Below are 25,452 nucleotides of genomic sequence, written 5' to 3'. Positions count from 1 at the left end.
GAACATGAATTCAGGTGTCAACTTACAATGTATACCAGTGAACACAGAAATACTGATGAGGTTGCACCTGTGATCACATACAGACGGACACATACCACATACACCCACTAATTCTTCTCGAGTACATAAGTCACAATACATTTTATAGAATAGAAGTGTTCTCTAGTTTATCAAATAAAGAAACCGATTTTTATACTCACACTGAACCTCAAGTCCCTGTCCATCTATATCCTTCAGTGTTATGGTGCATGTACGTGTTATCTCCTCATCCCCTTAAAGCTGACTAGTTGATACGTGTCGGACGATGGTAAAGTAAAGTCTAGTGTATGTTTACAAACGGGACTTGTCTGAAACAGCCGAACATAATACCTACATATTGTAAACAGACGAAATGTGGCATTAGTGGACATTTAAATAGTGCCTGAATCATAATCAGACTTCGATTTAAACGGTTTGTTTAATCCCGTAAGTAAATGCACTTGTTATGTAAACGATCATGTTTCGATATTAGGTATGTACGCAGATCAATTGATCGTGGCGGGATCTCCTTTAGTAAGTCTAATCCGGTAGTATCGCACCGTACTAGAATGGTTTGCCTACTTTCATTTATTGTTATAATACTATCCAACTATTTTATTCCATATAGTAATGAGGATATTTAAGGGGGTCAGTGATACGAATAGTAGTTAATTACTTTGACGTAACAAATTTTCATATGACAATATTAGAGGCACAGTTGTTTGGTGATGAGACATTTGACTGGTGATCGTGGGGCCGTTAGCTCAACTTCCGGCACGGACGCCATGTTGTATCCTTGGACAAGAAGTTTTTACTTGATATGTACCTGTAGACTCGGCTGTACATGCGGTTCAAGATTCTCTTTCACGCTCAGCCACACTTTAGTGTGGAACAAGAGGTCACATAAAAGAAATGTCGGGTTACAGTGATATAGATATCAATAATGTTAATATTATATATACAGTTTTGACATTTTAGTCACCATCTTACATACCACAACTTGGGATGTCTTTTTGTCCGCTATAAAGGGCATTCGTCGTCCATCGGCCGAAGGGATTATCGAGACACCTAAATTTACACCACCACTCTCGATTTAGATTTATAACTTTGTATTTATTTTATATTCTATGTATGTGATGTAATTTATGTAATATTTGTGTCTTGATAAAGAGGCAGGTTGCCTCGAAAATTTGACATTCGTTTGTCCGTATCATCGTTATTACTTCATTGATCATATATGTATATATATATACATATATATGTATTCTTAGATTTTAACAGTCAAGATTTAAAAAAAAAATCTGAAAGTCAGTCCTGTTGAGAAGAGACATAACAGTGACATTTGATGCAGGAACCATTTCTTTTAATATTAGTTATATTTGGATTTGTACAGCAATACTGAGCTATATAGAGATCTCTGTGTTTGTGTAGGGTACAAGCTGTTAGAGCCGAAATGACAGCTTTAGTTGTATAATCCCCCAGGGAGTCGAGATTATTATGACAAACAGCGATAAACACAGATGATTATTTGTGAACCACGTGGTAGTGGTAAAGAGGTACACAAAATCCTCAAATAATAGCTAGGAATATTTCGAACGCTAACACGCCATAATGTGTCGTCTCCAATTCTTTACATCGATATCCCTGTGATATCTATAAAGTGTTCCCTTATACTTATGGTAAGGAAGGCGAGCTCATGATCACTTCCCTTCGTAATCAAGGCGGAAATGGGTGTTTTAAATGGCCATCAAGTGACGAAAAAAAATCTGTTCAACTTTACCTGTTTAATACGTGAATAATAAAATGACTACCTCCGTTATGCTCAGACACAATTCTCATCAAATATTTGGCTTTGCTGTATGTTATTATCAATTGTGTAACATGGGTGCGTGTGTAAAACATAGATACCAGCACGAAACACAGATACCTTGTAGCCAAACTTTACAATTATAGCTAAATCTGTATTGCGATACCTGGATTTCAATATAGTGAGTAAACTAAAAACGAACCCATCACCCTAAAAAAATCAACGTATGTTGTTTATGGCATCGTGTACTTTTCTAAACGTAAACGTACATGTATCTAAGTTAGATAGGAGTCCTAGTCGGACAAAACAACCGCACTGCATTAAAAGGTGTGGTTTATTACGATCCACGAAAATAACAACAGTCGATAGTCTTGCTCATAAATATTGCCAACATATTGGTAACTAAAACATTTGTATCAGTGTAGATTTTTTTATATCTTATTTTTATGGATTGATTGTCAGATTTTCTATCATATTCTTAAGTCTAGATTGACTTACCTACATATCTATGTACTTACCTACATATCTATGTACTCACCTACATATCTATGTACTTACCTATATATCTATGTACTTACCTACATATCTATGTACTTACCTATATATCTATGTACTTACCTACATATCTATGTACTCACCTACATATCTATGTACTCACCTACATATCTATGTACTCACCTACATATCTATGTACTCACCTACATATCTATGTACTCACCTACATATCTATGTACTCACCTATATATCTATTGACTTACCTACATATCTATAAACTTACCTACATATCTATTGACTTACCTACATATCTATTGACTTACCTACATATCTATGTACTTACCTACATATATATGTACTTACCTACATATCTATGTACTTACCTACATATCTATTGACTTACCTACATATCTATGTACTTACTTACATATCTATGTACTTACCTACATATCTATTGACTTACCTACATATCTATGTACTTACCTACATATCTATGTACTTACCTACATATCCATGTACCTACCTACATATCTATTACATACCTACATATCTATGTACTTACCTACATATCTATTGACTTACCTACATATCTATTGACTTACCTACAAATCTATGTACTTACCTACATATCTATTGACTTACCTACATATCTATGTACTTACCTACATATCTATTGACTTACCTACATATCTATTGACTTACCTACATATCTATATACTTACCTACATATCTATGTACTTACCTACATATCTATGTACTTACCTACATATCTATTGACTTACCTACATATCTATGTACTTACCTACATATCTATGTACTTACCTACATATCTATTGACTTACCTACATATCTATGTACTTACCTACATATCTATTGATTTACCTACATATCTATGTACTTACCTACATATCTATTGACTTACCTACATATCTATTGACTTACCTACATATCTATGCCTACATATCTATGTACTTACCAACATATCTATTGACTTACCTACATATCTATGTACTTACCTACATATCTATTGACTTACCTACATATCTATTGATTTACCTACATATCTATGTACTTACCTACATATCTATTGACTTACCTACATATCTATGTACTTACCTACATATCTATTGACTTACCTACATATCTATGTACTTACCTACATATATTGACTTACCTACATATCTATTGATTTACCTACATATCTATGTACTTACCTACATATCTATTGACTTACCTACATATCTATGTACTTACCAACATATCTATGTACTTACCTACATATCTATTGACTTACCCACATATCTATGTACTTACCTACATATCTATTGACTTACCTACATATCTATTGACTTACCTACATATCTATGTACTTATCTACATATCTATTGACTTACCTACATATCTATTGACTTACCTACATATCTATGTACTTACCTATATATCTATTGACTTACCTACATGTGTAAGTTAATTTTCTTACAACTGTAACTCAGAAATGAGGTATAAAACAGATGATGATGATGATGATGATGATGATGATGATGATGATGATGATGATGATGATGATGATGACGATGATGATGATGATTATGATGATGATGATGATGATGATGACGATGATGATGATGATGATGATGATGATGATGATGATGATGATGATGATGATGACGATGATGATGATGATGCTGTATTTACCAGTATTAGTGATTACAATTAATGTTTTACTGTGCAATCCATGTACGTCCTACTAAGGGTTAGCTCCCTTGCTCCATCTGCACACTTCGAAATCACTAAATCTTAAACTTGTTAAAAACACGGCAAGATTTGTCATTTTCATCACAACTCTGTTATTTTACTTAAATATATATCTCAAAGCCCGAACAAATTGAAGAAAATTGAAGTTTTTTGTTTTTGTTTGTTTTTTGGTTTTTTTTTGGGGGGGGGGGGGGGGGTGAGTAAGGGCGGCTCTGCATAATGATATGAAAGTCTCCCGAGGACAGACTTTAAGAAATGTCTTGCTGGTCGGCATCAGGTAAATAATTGAAATTATTTAACTACGTATGGTGTGAATTATCTACTATAGAATAGAGGCTCTGATATGATCTTCTAGCCTGTTTTCAGTCTTCTTTTTACATTCTGTATTTGTAAATGTTTGGTTTATCTTTGCTTTACGTCCTATACACGGCCAGGGTCATTTGATGGTGTGCCAGGTTTGGATGGTGGCGAAAAGTAAAAATTTCCGCAGACAAAACCTTCGATCTGAGGACAGTACCCGGCGTCTACCCCACGCAGGTCTCGGTGTGGACGGCTAAATACAATAACCATCTGGCCACCGCATTGTTTTTAGTCGGTCGGTCGGTCGTTGGCTGGTTACGGATTGTCCGTTTTCCGTCCCCATGACTCCTCCCGTTGTCGTCCCACCGACGAACGTCAGTGTTCTGGCGACAAGTGTGAAGTATTTTAATGTCAGCCATTTGTGTATTACTGGGGGTGGGTTAATATAGTCAGATTGACTAATTATCAAAGAAAAGACAAAATCTCTTACCAGAGATGTTTCATTGAATAAAGATATTGGCAGATCAAAATGTTTATAAAGATGGTTTTTCTCTCATTTGGTTTTTTGTTCTTTACATACAAGTTTAAATATGTTAACTTCACTATCGCCCTCCATTCCCTCTCTCCATTCTCTCTCTCTCTCCATTCTCTCTCTCTTAATTCCCTCTCTCTCCATTCTCTCTCTCTTTCCATTCTCTCTCTTTCCATTCTCTCTCTCCATTCTGTCTCTCCAGTCTCTCTCTCTATTCTCTCTCTCCATTCTCTCTCTCAATTTTCTCTCTATTCTCTCTCCATTCTCTTTCTCCATTCTCCCTCTCCAATTCTCCTTCTCCATTCTCTTTCTCCATTCTCTTTCTCCATTCTCTCTCTCCATCCTCTCTCTCCATTCTCTCTCTTCATTCTTTCTATCCATTCTCTCTCTCTCCATTCTCTCTCTTTCTCTCTCTCTCTCCATTATCTCTCTCCATTCTCTCTCTCCAATTTCCATTCTCTCTCTCTCTTTCTCCATTCTCTCTCTCTCTCTCTCTCTCTCTCTTCATTTTCTTCTCTCTCTCTCCATTCTCTCTCTTTCTCTCTCTCTCCATTTTCTCTCTCCTTTCTCCCTCCTTATCCTCCCTCTCCATTCTCCCTTTCCATTCACATTCTTCCTTTAACAGTACATACGTCATAATTCGTTTTTCCCATTACAGTTTATAAAGAAAAGTACTCGTTATGATAAACGTTTGGAGCATTTTTGTCAATGTGTCCTTATCAATAATTCTTGAAATATTGTATGAAATTCAAGCTTTGTTTTTTATCTGTTATCCATTGTCTCCTTAAAAATATTCTATATGTTAAGGTTTTTTGTTTAAGAGACAGTCTTCCAAAAACTAACAGTTTCTTTGTATCGGTATAACCCTGTATGGATGTCCATCCAATAAGTAGGCCACAACACAATGTCAGTGCAAGTTCTGTTATGAAATCCCTGAATTGCTGTTATAATTAATCTATGTGTTCTCTCTAAAATCAGGACGTCATTCCTAATTAAAACCCAAACTCACAACCATAGAGTGCTGACGTATACACAGTTTGTTTAATAAGTTTACCAGCAATCACTGGGTCTAATTTACCGCTTTCCTCATTTAGATCTCTCACGCTTCCATCCGGCTCATCAGGAATGATTGAGATAAACCATGAGATTGTTTAGCTATAGTAAAATACATCAAGTTTATAGCTATATTTGAAGAACAGTGAACGAATGTAACCCACGTTATCCAATAAGACTTACACACACATATTGATTTGGGTGGACTCGATATTTAATTTTACATGAACATGTACCTAGGTAAGTCTTCGATATAATACCCAACAGCAGCATACAGGCCATTCAATGTAAACACTTAACCAACTCCATGTTAAACGACAGTAAAATCACGTGACCACTGGTCTTGTGGTGTTACATGCAAATTAATATCCAAAATTAGAACGTAACGAAAAGAAATTAACGAAAGTACACATCGACCTAAATCATGATTCTAGCAGCACAAGAAGACGTGCAAAATGAGGTAACCGAATGTCAGTAATTATCAACGATGTCTGAAGTAGTTTAAATCAAAACCTGAAGACTGTAATTATGAAAAATGATTCGTAACGAAAGAAGAGCATTTAGCTTTCAGTCCCGTACTTAAAACCCAGTTTGCACTCTAGACATTCAATCAACACCCAGTCCATGTTACAACATATATGTTATTAAGATAAAGGCGGGAAATATAGCGAGAGATAGGGTGGATCCACAGGCGAACTTCATTACAATGTTGATCGGTAGATAAAGGGTTTGACAGTATCTTGGTGTTTAAAAATAAAATTAATTTAATCAATAAAAAAAACAAATCTTAAGGGTTTTACATCAACCATTACGGCCTTTTCACCTTTCAGTGGACGAGCCCAAATATTTTGCGTCTCCGGCGAGGGCGAATTATACAAATAATATAACTCACTAAAACTATATAGAGGCAAGCGCCGGAAGGAGGATTTGTTGCTATGGGAATTTATGTTAACATATCACTTCGAAAATTTAGTGTTTCAACACATAGTTTTAAAAGAAGGAATCATGCACGGTCTGAGTTGAACATCAATTCGACAAGTAAAAAGGAAAATTTACTACTGAAAAAGTCTATACATTTCTAATGATCCTCAGTCGTGGAGTCACTACCGGAGATAGGTATTGCCCCGATACTCAGTCGTGGAGTCACTACCGGAGATAGGTATTGCCCCGATACTCAGTCGTGGAGTCACTACCGGAGATAGGTATTGCCCCGATACTCAGTCGTGGAGTCACTACCGGAGATAGGTATTGCCCCGATACTCAGTCGTGGAGTCACTACCGGAGATAGGTATTGCCCCGATACTCAGTCGTGGAGTCAATATCGCGGAAATGTATTGCCCCGGATAACGATGTCTGGTATAAATCCCGGTATGGGAATTTGTCCTAATGCTTATGTCTAGGGCCAATCCTGGGGTGGGGAGTCGATCTAATGGTGATGTCTGGGGACGATCCCGTGGATAGGGAGTTGTCCCAACGGCAATATCTAGGGCCAATCCCGGGGGTGGAGATATGTCCTAATGATGATGTCTGGAGCCAATCACGGGGATTGGAAGTTGTTCGAATGATAATGTCGTGAATCAATCCCGGGGGTGGGAAGTTGTCCAGGTGATGATGTCTTCGCAGGGGCAGTGAACGGTTCAGACGACCTATAAAGCAATCCCGAGATTGTAACTGTTACACATTGAATCTATTGAATTTTTCACAACAACTATCTTTGATGAACGATCTGTTGATGTTCACAGAAAACCTTTTATCTTCAACATCGATTCCAGCAGATGATCACGGCGCATGTACATGTGTTAGCACCCGTTTACCGTTGTTATGGAAACGAAATACATAACTGACGAATAACGAAGAAGCCGTCATGGACAGGTTGCCATGATTATATGCGTTAGTTGATGGCCCTAAACACAGCTAATACGTGTGTGATGAAACCAGATTGATGATTCTGTGTACAAGGAGATTTTCTATTCGCTTAATCGATCTTGTAATGTTACAAAATTGTCTTTAACCGTCAACAGGCGATATTGAAATGATCGATCAGATTTTCATCAAGATTGTTCTGGAGGAGTGGTTTTATCAGATTAGCTAGATATACAGGTATATCACTTTATATACCGGCAAAATCAGTGAAAAATATCGTTACATTAATCAAATGGTTATTTAGAATAGCAAAGCCAGTTTTCCCTCCGTGGAATAATAGCTGGTTTCCGACGTAGCGCAAATCCTTGATTCCTGCAATAATGACACAGATTGGGCACATATACAGCAACGGCCTGAACTGAGAGGAAATGTTAACTTGATCGTCAGGTAAGAACAGGTGACTGTGAATCATATCTATCACTGTATATCTGTCTTATATTCTATCTATCACTGTCTTATATTCTATCTATCACTGTATATCTCTGTCTTATATTCTATCTATCACTGTATATCTCTGTCTTATATTCTATCTATCACTGTATATCTCTGTCTTATATTCTATCTATCACTGTATATCTCTTTCCCTGGTTTCTTATGTATATCTCTGTCTTATATTCTATCTATCACTGTATATCTCTGTCTTATATTCTATCTATCACTGTATATCTGTCTTACATTCTATCTATCACTGTATATCTCTGTCTTATATTCTATCTATCACTGTATATCTCTGTCTTATATTCTATCTATCACTGTATATCTCTGTCTTATATTCTATCTATCACTGTATATCTGTCTTATATTCTATCTATCACTGTATATCTCTGTCTTATATTCTATCTATCTCTGTATATCTCTGTCTTATATTCTATCTATCTCTGTATATCTCTTTCCCTGGTTTCTTATATATCTCTGTCTTATGTTCTATCTATCACTGTATATCTCTGTCTTATATTCTATCTATCACTGTATATCTCTTACATTCTATATCATTATATATCTGTCTTATATTCTATCTATCACTGTATATCTCTGTCTTATATTCTATCTATCACTGTATATCTCTGTCTTATATTCTATCTATCACTGTATATCTCTGTCTTATATTCTATCTATCACTGTATATCTCTGTCTATATCTCTATCACTGTATATCTGTCCTACATTCTATCTATCACTGTATATCTCTGTCTTATATTCTATCTATCACTGTCTTATATTCTATCTATCACTGTATATCTCTGTCTTATATTCTATCTATCACTGTATATCTCTGTCTTATATTCTATCTATCTCTGTATATCTCTGTCTTATATTCTATCTATCACTGTCTTATATTCTATCTATCACTGTATATCTCTGTCTTATATTCTATCTATCACTGTATATCTCTGTCTTATATTCTATCTATCTCTGTATATCTCTGTCTTATATTCTATCTATATATTCTTTATGGTCTACTCTAACACTGTCTGACCTTTATTCTATGCTTTGATATATATTTTTGTGTCCTGTAATTTTGTCGGTAGCTTTATATTTCCTATTGACCCATATGTCCTATTTCTGCGTCCTGTTTTTTTCTATCATTATTTTTTTTGTCTTTATTCCCGTCATTGGTTCCATTAAGAAACGGTAAACATGGAGTGATCAGCTCGACACACATATACAATGTTTGTTCTTACAAATCGATCCACGTGTACTGTGTCAAAGTATTTACAAGGACTTTACAATTGCTGTTGCTGTTACAAAACTGTATTTTCGATTGTCGAAAGTTTCTTTCTTGACCAAAGGCTTTTAGCAAAAGGGATCTTACGGATGTATAGCATATATTACCGTGTCGTTTTCCCTGGTTTCTTTTGTATTTATTTCTGTGTTGATAATTATGGTCACAGAGGAAATTAAAGGCCATCTAAGATAGTAGCTTTTAAATTACTGAGATGTCTGAATGTTCTCCACGAAACTACAATCAATCGGAGCGAGAAGCGTGCGTCACGGATACACCGAGACGTTACCAACCATGTTGGTGTCCCGCAATTCTTGTTCCTTTGTTAAAGCAACAGATATTTATTACTAGAGTAATTATGTCAGTAGTGAGACTGCACACAGTTATATTAGTTTCCTTCGTTTGTCACAGAGTTCCAAGGAAGACGGAATACGACACTAAAGGGGACATAAATTCACCGTTAGGAGTTCAACATCAATGGCAAGGTGTGGATTAATGTTAATTAAAGTATCTATCAGACTAAACTGATACCTCAAACAAGTGGGAAAGTTCAACACACGTGAATTATAAGGCAGATTTATTACATCAAGCTGTACGATATTGGATGATCATGTTTTAACTTTGGAAGTGTATTATGATGCTATATATAGTAACATTACACTGAACCTGTACTTCAGGTGCTGACTGTAGAATTGGACCTTTGTTAAATAGGTCACTGTGAAATCGTTGAGAAATACACCATACTCTCGCTCAACCCTGTCTGGGTTAACTTTGAGTCCTAGATATTTGATATTAGTTATAGTTTTCAACATTGGTACTAAAACCGTCATTAAAAAGTTTGAAACATTTTTGATGGCTCACGTAAAGACACTCTGCATATAGGCAAAACTAATTAAAGAACAATTGTCCCGGGAAAAATCTCCCGGACATGTGTTACACGCGATTCAACTTCTGAATAATTTGACTAAAACTCATTACAATTAAACAGTGTCAACATGACGGACTTGCCAATTCAGATTACGGAACCAGTCGGATTACGAAATGTGTCTGAACCAACCCCAACTCGTCATATCACGGAGCCACGAAAATCTCGGCGGATAACGGAACCATTCGGACCTTCTAATTCCCGACATTCGGAATCAAAGAATGTCGTCCACGTCGGCCATCCGATTCCACAGAGACGACAAACGTATTGTGGAGCCTCTGTTCAGTATGAGGACCTTCAAAGGGTTCAGTTGACTGTATCTGAAAACTTTTCCTCGGAAGATGACGACATTTCCGGTCAGAAAACGTGGCAGGAAGTTGGGGCCGTTTCTGATTTGGTACGGTTTCATTGTCAGCGGTTGTACTCTAAAGCTGGAGGACGAAGTGACCTGGGTCTTTTTTATAACCGTGGAACATTCTATGCTATGGGTGCGTGGTGTGGACACATGGGTAAGATAGCTGCTTCTAAAATTTCCTCTATTGTTCTGTTTATGATAATGAAGAGGTTTGTAAATGTGGTTGTTCATGGTTATCCTATTTAATATATGTAAAGTCGGTAAGGTTATTGTCAGACATACATATATATCTATACATATTACATATTTGTGTGTATATGTGTGTAAAGTCGGTAAGGTTATTGTCAGACATACATATATATCTATACATATTACATATTTGTGTGTATATGTGTGTAAAGTCGGTAAGGTTATAGTCAGACATACATATATATCTATACATATTACATATTTGTGTGTATATGTGTGTAAAGTCGGTAAGGTTATTGTCAGACATACATATATATCTATACATATTACATATTTGTGTGTATATGTGTGTAAAGTCGGTAAGGTTATTGTCAGACATACATATATATCTATACATATTACATATTTGTGTGTATATGTGTGTAAAGTCGGTAAGGTTATTGTCAGACATACATATATATCTATACATATTACATATTTGTGTGTATATGTGTGTAAAGTCGGTAAGGTTATTGTCAGACATACATATATATCTATACATATTACATATTTGTGTGTATATGTGTGTAAAGTCGGTAAGGTTATAGTCAGACATACATATATATCTATACATATTACATATTTGTGTGTATATGTGTGTAAAGTCGGTAAGGTTATTGTCAGACATACATATATATCTAGTGCGGTATGTCTGTCGACGTTGTTTTGTGTTGATGCTTCGGTGTTCTTGTGTGTTGATGTAGTACACTAAGCATGTTGATAACCAGATATTGATATTTATGCAAACAAATATCAAAATAACGAGATACATTATTACTGAACGGATAAGGCAGCTTTGAAATTACCACCAAACGTTTTAGTGGCAGCCGATCATTAATATAAGGACGACGGGTTGACGGAATTCATTACAATCTGTGTGACTTTTGTACAGAATTGTTAGCCTTTGTTGATATATTACGACCGGGAAAGGAAACCACCATGAATGGTCAATATTTCAGTGTAATAGCACTACAAACATGTCACCGTTGCCATACGGTTATACTGTGACAAGGACGCAAAATCATAATGCTTTTCGCTCGCCATTATGACCTATATTGGAAATCTGAAGTTGAATATTTTGAACCCTCGTTAGAGTTTCATTTTCACTACGTTTTCCCATTTTGACATTCTCGGGAGGTTCCTTGATTTCTATGGCGGTTTCCGTCAAATGGCAGAAAATCTATTTTAAAGATTTTTCTGACTATCTTAATGATCCCCCAAGGACAGCCTTCGCGTTATTTGTTTTGTCCTTCCATCCAGTTTGAAGCTTGTTTTTCGTTGCCATTGCGAAATTCCCTCCCTTTTTTAAAATATGTTTATAAAACTCATCAGCACATATTGGAATTATTTTAAGAATTAAGACACAGATTATTTCTGAAATAGAATTTCATTAAGACTGCTATTGCTTCAAAGGCAACATTAACGACAACACAAAAAGAGAGAGAAAAACATCTTTAAAACAAACTTACTCAAAACAAAAAAGGTCGAGATTGTCCATTTCACAATTTCCTTAAAATACGTCCCTTATTAAATATATTTGTGAAAATACACAAATTTCTACCCTCAAAAATATGCATGACTTTCAACAGAAACATTTCGCGAGAGTTATAACAAGAAACAACAAGAAAACACCAACATGTCAATATCCGTAATATAATAAAAACGCCACCTGGTGACAGGGTCGGTAACTCGTGACGAAAACAATCGTCGAGATCGACACACATGATTGCGGTCCACTGCCCTCCAGGTAAACTATAATCACTGGTCAGAGCTTGGTCGTATTTGTGAGGTCAATTATCGTTAATAAGTGGTCGTTGGGACTGTAAGAAGTGGTCGTAATACGGAATAGCGGGATGGTCGTAATACTGAAGCGACCAATACAAAAATAGATAATGAAAAAAACGGGACTGAAGAAGAATTCCCCGTAGAAGCGGGGCTGTCGTAATTTTGTGGATATAATGGTATGAGTGTAATTGATTACCTTTTGATGCCTTTTGCATTATTTCCTACAGTTAAAAAATTTCTTGTGTGTAATTTTACAGAATTTTCTGATCATGCTCCTTTACATGTACAACTTTTTTCCAATATTTTGAAAGTGACAAAAGGTGATGAAGATCATGCTGAATCTGTAGAAAATTTCAGGTTTAAATTTACTTGGGATGACAATTTCAAACATCAGTTTTTAGAGGCATTGAATATAAATTCAGATAGCCCCAAGGAGCACATTCAAATTAGTGGCGAACTCAACCAGGAAACTATTGATGGTAGTGTTATGAATTTTACAAACCAGTTACAAGAAATTATGGAGCCATTTTTCAAGAAAACTGTTTCTGTAAATGTTTTTGACAAAGCTGTTTGTGGGCGAGCTAACCACTCAAAACGTGAAGACAAACCATGGTTTAACGGTGAAGTTAAATTCTTACGTAGGCAATATTTAAATGCTTTGAGTAATTTTAATAAAAATAAGAATTCTACCACGCACGAGGTTTTAATTGCAAAGAAGAAACGTTATAAAGTGTTAGAAAGAAAGTTGAAAAGTCAATACATGATTTATGAGGGTGATATGTTGGAATATTTGCGTAAATATAATCCTAAATATTTTTACAAAAGGTTTTAAAAAGTAACTGTAACTGAACACCCCAAATGTCATTGAACTAATTATTTGACCATTTTAATAGTATTGCTAATATTAACAATAGGGTTGCTTCAAACCCCTCACTTGAATACGAAAGTGTCGCTGATAATATGGTAATATTTGAAGAGTTAGATTCATATTTTTCTACTGATGAAATACTTTCTACAATAAAGAAACTGAAACGTGGCAAATCACATGGTCAAGATTGTTTACTGAATGAATGTTTTATTGAAGGCAGAAATTTTCTGTTACCACTGCTTCAAACTTTATTTAACAACATCTTAAGTTCAGGTTGTTTTCCGTTTGATTGGTCTACTGCTGTGATTGTACCAGTTCATAAGAAAGGTGATCGTACAGATCCTAATAATTTTCGTGGTATTAGTCTAATTAGTTGTTTATGCAAATTGTTCACGTCTATTCTAAACAGTAGACTGCTAGGTGTGTGTATAAGACACAACATTCTTACAGATGCACAATTTGGATTCAGACCTGGTGTAAGTACGATTGATGTTATTTTTGAGTTGCATACGATTATTTCTTAAACATTGTCCAATAAAAAAGGGTTATACTGTTGTTTTGTAGATTTTAAATTAAATTTTTTATATAACTCAGTAAAATCTTGCGTTTTGTTAAAGGGAAAGTGTTCAGATTATTTCCCTGATAATGTCGGATTGATGCAAGGGGAAATTTTATCACCTCTGTTACATTAATGATTTCGAACAAAGTTTTATTGAGAAGGGCGCGACTAGTTACGATTTTGGTGATCTCAGTCTTTTTCTCCTTCTATATGCAGATGACTTGGCTTTATTTTCCGAAACGGTTGAAGGATTACAAAACTTGTTGAATAATTTAAGTTCTTATGCTGATAATTGGAAACTAATTGTTAATACAGAGAAAACAAACATTGTCGTTTTCCGAAATGGAGGTATTGTCAAAGAAAATGAGTGTTGGACATACAAAGGGGAAAGTATTGATATTGTTGACCAGTTTTGTTATTTGGGCACTCTTTTTCGTTTTAATAATAAATTTAGTTGCATGATTAAGCACGTTGTTGATCAAGGACGTAAAGCAATTTTTTGTCTTCGTACCAAATGTAATTCTTTGAATCTAAATGTTAAAACTAAGTTACATCTTTTTGATACTTACGTTGGAAGTATTCTTTTTTATGCATGTGAAGTTTGGGGTAGCCTCAAAGCGACTGAGTTGGAAAAAATACATCTGGAGTTTTGTAAAAATCTGCTTGGTGTTATGAAGTCTACTTGTAATGCTATGGTTTACACTGAACTAGGACAACTGCCTCTTGTTAACACACAATTGTATAGAATGTACAAATACTGGTTTAAATTGTTAAAGACTGATAATTGCATTTTAAAAGAGGCGTATAATTTTCTGTATATAGATGCAGAGAAAGACAATCAAAAACATACTTGGCTTGTTCATATTAAGCAGAAGTTATTTGAACTAGGATTTGGATACGTGTGGATAAGGCAGTCGCCCTCCGATGTTATTCTTCTCACTAGTATTAAACAGAGAATAGAAGATCAGGATAATCAAATGTTGTTTAATTCTATGCAAATTACTAGCAAATGTTATCTGTGTAGGCATATTGTTGATAAGGTAACTTTGCAATTTTATTTAACAAAATCCTTACCTAAACAAAGAAGAATTATGATAACCAAATTTCGTCTTGCTTCTCATAACCTGGCCATAGAGTCTGGTAGATACAGAAATATATATAAGCGTCTTCGACCTTGTTTAAATTGTAATTCTATGGATATAGAAGATAAATTTCATTTTCTCCTTGTTTGCCAGAGTTATGCAGACCTGAGGAAAAAGTACATTAAGAGTTATTTTTGGCGTAAGCCATCAGTTTTCAAAATGGTCGTTCTTTTGAATTCTCAGAACCTAAAGGAATTAAATTTTGCTAGGTAAGTTTATGATAGAAGCACACAAGCGTATAATTGCATAATTGTATAATTGTATTGCATTTTTTATCCGTCTGACTACTGTCCGTCTCTCCGACTTTTTCAATAGGTTTGTCCGGCCAGTCTAGATCTGTTTTGCTACTATTTACATGTATTTCCTATGTGTAGTATAAGGTATACAAATTGTCGATTTAAATTGCAATGCTGTGCGCAATATGACATATAAATCATAATAACCTGTTTTTCTTGCTCCCTTTGTATAAGTACTTACTTTTGTTGATACTATTGGCGTTGTACGTTATTATTCTTACACAGCTATGCCTTCAAATGTATTTGATTATTTTGTATTATCTATGTACATGTACTGATGGGCTGTAACGCCTAAAGTTAATAAATGAATGAATGAATTTTGAGGTGGTCGTTAGGTTCGGTTTCACTGTATAATCTAAACTAAATTCAATAACGCTGGGGCAAATCTATGAACAAACGAAAGATTTACCAAGGGAATAAGACCAGATGTTCCGGAAAATCAAACGTCTTCTGTTCCATCGATGACACTCGCCATGTAATCCTTGATCAATCCAAATAAGTAATGTCACGTTCTGAGATGAGAGCAAGGTATACAACAACAGAACCTTTAGACAAACGAACGAGCATCAAACACGTCCAGCTTCACGTCACACACAGAAATAACATATTTCTCAATGCTATCACCATGGTATGCAAATTATCCTTTACATTATAAGCAAGTTTTGTTTAGATCTATTTGTATGGACTGATCAAATCTTACCATACATTTTGTTTTAGATCTGTAGATATTTGTATGGATTGATCAAATCGTACCATACATTTTGTTTTAGATCTGTAGATATTTGTATGGACTGATCAAATCTTACCATACATTTTGTTTTAGATCTGTAGATATTTGTATGGACTGATCAAATCTTACCATACATTTTGTTTTAGATCTGTAGGTATTTGTATGGACTGATCAAATCTTACCATACATTTTGTTTTAGATCTGTAGATATTTGTATGGACTGATCAAATTTTACCATACATTTTGTGTTAGATTTTTAACTATTTTATAACAGTATAACAGGATAATAGAATTAAATACTCAACATTCTTTTAGAATCGCTAATCATGTGTTTTACTCAAAGTCTGAGAAATGCCATAATGAAACAGAGGAGACAAAGACAAAGTGAAATACAGATAAGGATATCAAGCTGGGAGCGTACCGATATTAATGCTTGGTGTGTTATATACTTATGAAAAATGGTAATTAGATATACACTGAAATAAGCATATTTAGAACCTCGTCATTTGATGTCGTCAAGGCAATGTTATGTCTTACAAATCGCTTCCTGATGCAGATAATGATCTGTTAAGTAATTCTCCTGTCGCTTTGTTTGTCGTCGTTGTTTGTAGGGCTGTTATTACTCGCACTAAACACTGGACACCTGTCTATATCAATCAGAACGCATGCGTGCTGTACAGGTGATTAATACACAGGTGCGCGTGGCGGTGGTCGTTAGCCCGTAATTTAAACTTAAGGTCATTCAGTGGCCAGTGTTATTATCTCAACAGCACCAGTCTCCCTCTTTGACGTAATCGCCGTGAAAATTCAACACTTCGAGCCCCAAGCATCACTGACAAACTCAGAAAGACGACCCATATGTATGATGTGGTATCAGTCATCATTTGTCATGACTTTATCTAATGGTCGATTTGTGCTGAACGATGCTGATCACAGTTTGTGTGTCTGTTGCGCAGTCCTTTGAGATTGCGTGTGGTAGAGCCATACACTGTTGGTAGACTTTTTGCCCCTGAGATTTGCTGTAAACTGCTTGCCACGTTTTAATTCATGGGAATAGTGACACGGTTCAGAATATACACATGTACTTGGTAATCTTTCTGTATCATTTAATAATTAAGATTTTGAAATTTAGGAAATTTATTGTATATTCTTTTTAAAGTACTATTGTTATAACATCTCCCCGTATGGCTGTTGGTATTTATTTTGACCAAAGTTTAAGTTAGGAATAAAAGAGTCACTTAATTTCGGCTTTAAATGCCATAGAACAGATGTTTTAAACAGCCAACGTTGTAAAAGTCAATTTGAAACTACATGCACGTACTCAACAACATCTTGTGATATTCTATTCCTTGGTGTTGTATTTCATAAAAAAATAATTCATGGTATTCTGTTTGTATAGTTTGTGTAATGTTCTCACGTCGACACGCTTGAGCGATAACAACAATAACCATACGTACACAGTATATGTTCACGGGTAGTGTATGTATTTAGAATTAAATAGACAGAGTAGTAATATCTCTGTTTTGACTTAATTCACGTTGCAGTTTTGAAATGATGGATGCATGACCATTACCTAAGGCAGTTTAGTCATTTGGTTGACTTGACTATAGTTTCACGGCCCTTTGGCAGTCACAGGAAATTTAGGCTAAACTGCTTTGTTGGAAGCTTTAGATGGTTTCGTTATGACAACTTTCCCTTAATTTAACGATCTAAGACGATCAAACTACACACACATATCAATGGAGGTCTTATTATAATGTCGACACAACGGCGACTGATTATGGAAAAAGAAGAAAAAATAAAATTAAAAAAAAAAACTCTAAATAGTACAAGGAACTATAGACGAGGATGTCATATTTTCTAGAATCTCTCATTTTCTTTTACTCCAATGAACGTGGTGTTTAGAAAAGCTACGTTACGAAACAACAATCAATATCATTTCGTTTTTATTTCGTTTCGCTTTTATTTCGTTTCTAGATTTGAGCAATAAGTCGCATGTCATATACTGCTTTGATATTTCAGGAAACGTATATAATCTTTAAAATTGTTTTCTCTTTAAATAAGACACGAAATTAAGTAGAAAAAGAGAAATATAGGCGATGATCGCAAATCTAGATAAAAATGACGGATAAAATTCGATGAAGAATTCCTCATTTTATCAACATCAGTTTTATCTATCTTTTTAGTTATTTCGACAAATCGACATAATCAAACCTTGTGTGAGTTTTACAAAATAACACGACTAGTCGTAATCAGAAATTGACCTCCATTGACCTCTGCTGAAAACATCCGCTCTATAAATCTAGGCCTCTATCATACAACCTCGTAATACCAACTTAACAACCTGGACTACTAATTGGGGAAATAAGAGAAGTTTGTCAACCAGAATCGACAAAATAAGTTGTATGACGTCATTGATGTGATAGATGAATACTGAAGGTAATGGCTCCTGTAGATGGTCGATATCTTCCTGACAGACAAGGTTTAGTCTGTTGTTATCGAGGCTGTTTTACCATCCATGCAATCAATATTGCTCTACCATACAAAGTGTACGTGATTAAAAAGGCTTGAAGCTCGTGTCTTATGTCTGAAAAGATTTGTTATGACAGGTGTATGGTATTGTTATATGCAGACACTATCAGGTAGCAGGCGAGACATAGTTAAATAGGGTTTTTAACGCGTCAATGTTTTCCTCCAGGACAAAATTTGATCCTGTTTTTTTCATTGACGCTACAGATCCATAGTGTTTCCTTATGCTAGTGTACATTGTACATAGAAAATGGCGAGAATCAATTGAGACACAGCTGAAAATGTATGTTCTTTTTGCAACTTAAATACTTTTTGTTGATTAAATGCGTCATTTTGCGTATTGACGTCACTGTGTTTTATGATCTCTGTCTTCATCACACGCCGTTAAACCTGGGCGCAGCGGCCGGGTACATTTTTCTGCAAGCCTTGCCATATTTTTTAAGAGTAATATATGAATAACACTGAACCATGTAGGGCATATGACCCGTGGTCATCTGACATCTGACTACCAAATACGTGTCATTGTCCCTGATAATTACTTCAGCTGTGTTCATGCCTTAGTAAGAGGTTCGTTTTCTGATATCATGAGTTTTATTTCTGAGGTGTTCAATTTTAAATTTTTGGATTAAAATCCCATTGAATATGAAATTGACCCGGAAAACTGTTTCTCTTCACTTTCAGAAATAAAATTCGTTTGCTTATTAAATTTACTAGTAAAATTCTAGTAATAATAAAGACAAATTTCAATCTTTATTTTGTTCTGATTTCTTGACAATATGGAATATTTTGTCCAGAAGATTTGGCGGTGTGAAATATGTTGTCGTGATTTCTTGACAATATGGAATATTTTGTCCAGAAGATTTGGCGGTGTGAAATATGTTGTCGTGATTTCTTGACAATATGGAATATTTTGTCCAGAAGATTTGGCGGTGTGAAATATGTTGTCGTGATTTCTTGACAATATGGAATATTTTGTTGTGATGTATTGACAATGTTGTATATTTGTCCTGATGTATTGACAATGTTGTATATTTGTCCTGATGTATTGACAATGTTGTATATTTGTCCTGATGTATTGACAATGTTGTATATTTGTCCTGATGTATTGACAATGTTGTATATTTGTCCTGATGTATTGACAATGTTGTATATTTGTCCTGATGTATTGACAGTGTTATATATTTTGTCCTGATGTATTGACAGTGTTATATATTTTGTCCTGATGTATTGACAGTGTTATATATTTTGTCCTGATGTATTGACAATGTTGTATATTTGTCCTGATGTATTGACAATGTTGTATATTTGTCCTGATGTCTTGACAATGTTATATATTTGTCCTGATGTCTTGACAATGTTATATATTTGTCCTGATGTATTGACAGTGTTATATATTTTGTCCTGATGTATTGACAGTGTTATATATTTTGTCCTGATGTATTGACAGTGTTATATATTTTGTCCTGATGTATTGACAATGTTATATATTTGTCCTGATATATTGACAGTGTTATATATTTTGTCCTGATGTATTGACAATGTTATATATTTGTCCTGATATATTGACAGTGTTATATATTTTGTCCTGATGTATTGACAATGTTATATATTTGTCCTGATGTCTTGACAATGTGTAATGTTTTGTCCTGATGGATTGACAATGTGTTATATATATTTTATATTTTGTCCTGATGTATTGACAATCCTGTATAATTTTCCCTGATGACTGGAGGTTGTAGTATGTTTGACAAGTTCACGTGATAATTCTGGATAGAAGATTTTTTTTCTTGTAAAAATTAAGTTCAACAATGCACTTTGTTTGAAGAGTCCAACATCTAAATATGTATGCAATATTATTAACTCACATCAGATATTGATTGGACTATTTGTCGGTATTGACGAAATCCCCAGGTATTGTGTTGTGTAAGTCAAGATGTTGTCATATTGTTATAAAACCGTCCCCGATCGTATTGATTAAACACTAATGAGATTTTCAAGATAAACCTTCAGCACAGCACAACTTCTCTTCTTATTAATCTACAAACAGGTGGCCCGCTCTTTGAAGGAGATATTGAAGACTTAAATGGACGTGCTCACGTGATGTGCCCATGGCATTCTTACATGTTTGATCTTGAGACTGGGAAGAATAACCTTGGAATGAAGGTTTGTTTATGGGACTTCTTACATTAAGTAATGTAATTAACGTGGAAATGAAATGGTTTAATAACTTAGAGTGGAGTCTCGCCTAGTGAAAAAAGAAAAAAAAAACATGCTTTCATTTTTGTCAATTTTTCTTGAAAATGGTTTGAATGTAGCACAGAAATCGAGAAATATATAAAATTCTTTTCTTTGAAAACGGATAAATCAAATTGAACCAACTTTTGAAAAGATCAATATAGGAAACTGCTATTGTGATGGACAGAACTTGAGGAAACCGAACCAAGTCCTCCTCTAAAGGCGAAGACAAATACAGTAATTGTAGTATTTTTCGTTGACGACAATCGCATGTCGTGATACAATCGCATGTCGTGATACAAACGTATGTTGAAAAGATGTCGTTATCTAACCAAAACAATGAAAGACGATTTTTTTATGTCACATTCGTCAATTTCACATTGTTCAAAAACACTCTTTTTGGGTTTTTTTGTTGGCGTATTAGTAATAATTACATACTTGTTTTCATGTCATTCTTTACGTCTTTGTCAACTGAACGGAAATGAAATTTATGTACCTTTTTTATTTCAGCAAGAGATTTTTAAAGTAAAGGTAGAGGAAGGGTTAGTATATGTCCTTTACGACACCGACCTTTCTACGACGCCCTTCAACAAATTGGAGTAGCTATATATTCCTCTTACAGTTCACAAACGAAGTCACACAGACAAAGAGGACAATTGCGATTCACTGGGAAACGGAATGCAATTGAAAATATCATTCTGGAAAAAGGCGAAAACCAAACGCATGTAATGAAGTCACAAAAACTTGAAATAGAGAATGTGTATTAAATTCTTACAACATTGAACATGCATCGAAAAATATTTTTTAGAAGAAATAGTTTAAAAAAGGAATAGGGATATGATGTATAATGTATGATACTTCTGCTTTAGGTTTCCATAGCTTGAAGTACTGATGTATAATTTAATGTACAATTGAATTACTTCTACACCGGGTTTCCATAGTTTCCATTAGTATATAATTGATTCATTTCTAAGCAATGTTTTAATATCTTTTAACAATGAAATATTTTATTGCCTTCACAGAAATACCTTTTTACTCGAATATATAGTAAGACAGCATACGATAATTTAATTCTTCAATTTTTTCTGTCCATAATAACTGTTAGATAAAGCCTCATCCGTTAATGCCATAGGCCTGTCCTGACCGAATCACTTTTTGACCTGAACTTTGAAGTATTCTACTCATGTTACAAACATTAAAAACCACGTTAATGTACTGTATGATAAGCTTTAGACATAAAATATGTGAATATTCCATCAGTGAATATTTTCATAGCGAGTGCATGTCTTAAGTAAACAAAAGAAACCACGTTGTATACCGTTTTGAGCCACAGATTACATGGTAAGTATAGTGCAAGTTAAGATTGTTTATGTCGGCTACGGCCAGAAGGACGAAGATTATGAGCTTTTTTTTACCTTTCCGAATCGTCTCCCCTAACATTCGCCGAATTAGACCTTGTATTGTACGACTGTAACCGTCTGTTTTCTATATATCATAGACATAATAACTCCTTGTTATTGTCACCAGGATGACTTGGTCATACAAAACCTTGGAACCAAATATATACTCCAGATGTATGATCTGCGAAATTAAATAAAAAACAACAAGAAAATAAGAAAGGCAATATCTCAACAGAATCGTAATCCAAACGCAAATTCAATTTAACTTGGGCAAAATACGTAAAAAGGAAGACTTACACCGAGACTGAATGAGAAACAAGGTGTTCCGAAAGAATAAGCGTCAAATGCTTTATCGATGACACCTGCAATGTAAATCTTGGTCAACGCAAGTAAGTAATGTCACGTTCTCAGATGAGAACAATGTATACAAAATCAGAACCAATAGATAAACTAACGAGCATCAAACACGTCCAGCTTCATTTCCAACAGGGAAATAAAATATCAAAATGATAAAGGTATAAAAAAAAAAAACAATATCAGTATGACGATGATAAACCGTCTCAATAATTTTCATCAGCTTAATCTCTTGAAAACGAACGTTATTAGAGTTTGGCAGTTGCACGCAAATCGTGATAATGGGAACAGGCCCTTGACTATCGAATACACTGTGATAAATAAACACCCTAGGTTTGAAAAGCAGGAATGATGTTATCCAGAAATGGCAAAATTAACAGAAGGGAATTAAAATAGGTTTTTATCAGGGAAAAATTCTATAACGGGGATCTTACTACAAAAGGAAATGGGTAACAGACAAACTCTATGAAAGCCAGCTCCTTGGAAAAACACAATACGCATAAACTTATTAAAAGAACACAAAGATAAATCTAAATATCTGCATAACAATTAGGATATAAATTATAATGATGAAATATGGGAGAAAAAGGGAAATATGACTATCAAACTCCTTATGATTACATATTTGTAATTTATAAAAGCTACCAAAATAACAGATCGTTCTTCAGACTTGGTCAGTAGGTCAGCGCAAACAAACTGCCCAGAAAATTAACATATCTGTGCCGTTCCATACCGGACAATTGATGAAAAGACCAAGATCTGTGGCAACATTGAGTGTAGCACCAATTAATCTACAACTCTACAATAAATGTATTGATGTTTTCATCAAGATAAGAACAGCCATGTAGAAAGGTTTGGACAGTAGGTTGGAAACATCGTTAAGAGTAGAAATGGAGTCTTTAATTAGTAGAAAGATAACACTGGCTTACAAGAAATAAAAGCACCACGCTTATACAGCTGGAGGAGAGCTGTCCATGTTGGTTCCGTTGTAGTAATATATCCAGATTAGTGGCTGGTGTCTATCTTTGAAGTGTTCCCGATTTCAGATTCTTTTTATTGGAAAATGACATGTAAATTCAACGATATGAAAATTTCCGAATTAAGAACTACACAGAAATTTTCATTACCTATAGAAAGGACAAATCCACTTGATACGTTATAAAAATAGTCCATCTTCAACGAGAACAGTTATCTAACAGTCAAAAATAATGTAATGTTTATTTCACTGATAGAATAAACTGGGTGACAATGTCATTGTCTTTTCTTCCTGAACACATGGTCTTATTTTCTTTTGTTCAAAATTTGTCCTACTTATATTGAATTTCCGTTTGGATTATGATTGTGTTGACATGTTGGTATTTTCTTGTTTTTTTTTTTTTTTTTTTTTGTCCTAGTTTTATTGAATCAGAGTTTGGATTATGATTGTGTTGACATGTTAGTAGTTTCTTGTCTTTGAAGATAATTGGCTGTTCTTTCGATATACATGTACAGGGTGTAGCGAGCGAAGTTCATTCTAAGACTAAATAATGTAATACATATGAATATATATTGTCTAAATGTATTCTACTGTGACGAATGAAATGTGGTATGTTTGGTACTCATTTCCCATGTGATAGAAACTCGAGCTCACCGGAAGTGGCTTCATCATATAAGTGTGTCTTGGTTCTCAACCAGCATTTATTCATTCTTAATGTTTAAATGAGGTATTGTTTGTGATGTTTTTGTGTTGATATTTTCACTCTGTGATATTTTGATTGGATACATTGTTATGTATGTTGATATTGTAGAACAGCTCTGAAATATCTTTGATTGCTGTAAATTTATATCGTGGTGTGGTCAGACAGAGTTAATTGAGATTACATTTTGTCCGTGTTAATATAGACTTTATTGTGTTATGATCTCGCGGGAAGACGCTGTGCATTTCGGGAATTTGTGTTGATATTGTGATAGATTCTAGTTATGTACAGGGGTATGTGAAAGTGATGGAGTATCTAAAAACGTTAATTTTTTTCTATAATTGCGTGTTGACATTGTGGTATCACATGAACCAATATGTTGACACGGATCAGAAGAAATCATTCAATATTAAAAAATAAATTTATTGAATTTTGGGGGTTAGTGCACCTTACCATTGATCTTCTTTAAACAGTTTCTGTACCAACTTAGGCCTTTTTCATAGAATGACGAAACAGCAGGAGGGTGCGGTTTAGTTCATTATTTGGCCCGACTATAACTAATTATAAATTAACATCGATATATGTATTATTACTTGTGTATCTTTTTACAATCTTGAAATAAATCTTTGTCGGTTGATATTGTGTGGTTTCGTCTGTATGATCGCTACGTTGTTATACTTGATTTTTTTTCATATCACATCCTCTCTAAAAGTAGCAATAAAAAAATCTCGATTTTTGTTACTTGAATTAGATCATCTTAACACT

At 34.6% G+C, this 25,452-nt stretch overlaps 1 protein-coding gene across 1 annotated transcript; it reads left to right on the top strand.

The window, feature by feature from the left end:
- The first annotated feature begins 10,600 nt into the window (after positions 1-10,600).
- Positions 10,601-21,860, top strand: LOC132563133 (Rieske domain-containing protein-like). Its single transcript, XM_060227892.1, has 3 exons — positions 10,601-11,039; positions 21,070-21,185; positions 21,768-21,860. Exons 1-3 carry the CDS (start codon positions 10,601-10,603, stop codon positions 21,858-21,860), a joined length of 648 nt encoding a protein of 215 aa, XP_060083875.1.
- Positions 21,861-25,452: the final 3,592 nt, after the last annotated feature.

This window comes from Ylistrum balloti, unplaced genomic scaffold (genome assembly GCF_031769215.1).
Source record: "Ylistrum balloti isolate Yb309-2 unplaced genomic scaffold, AGI_CSIRO_Ybal_v1 Utg371604, whole genome shotgun sequence".
NCBI lineage: Eukaryota > Metazoa > Mollusca > Bivalvia > Pectinida > Pectinidae > Ylistrum > Ylistrum balloti.
This window is presented reverse-complemented; position numbering and strand designations above follow the sequence as displayed.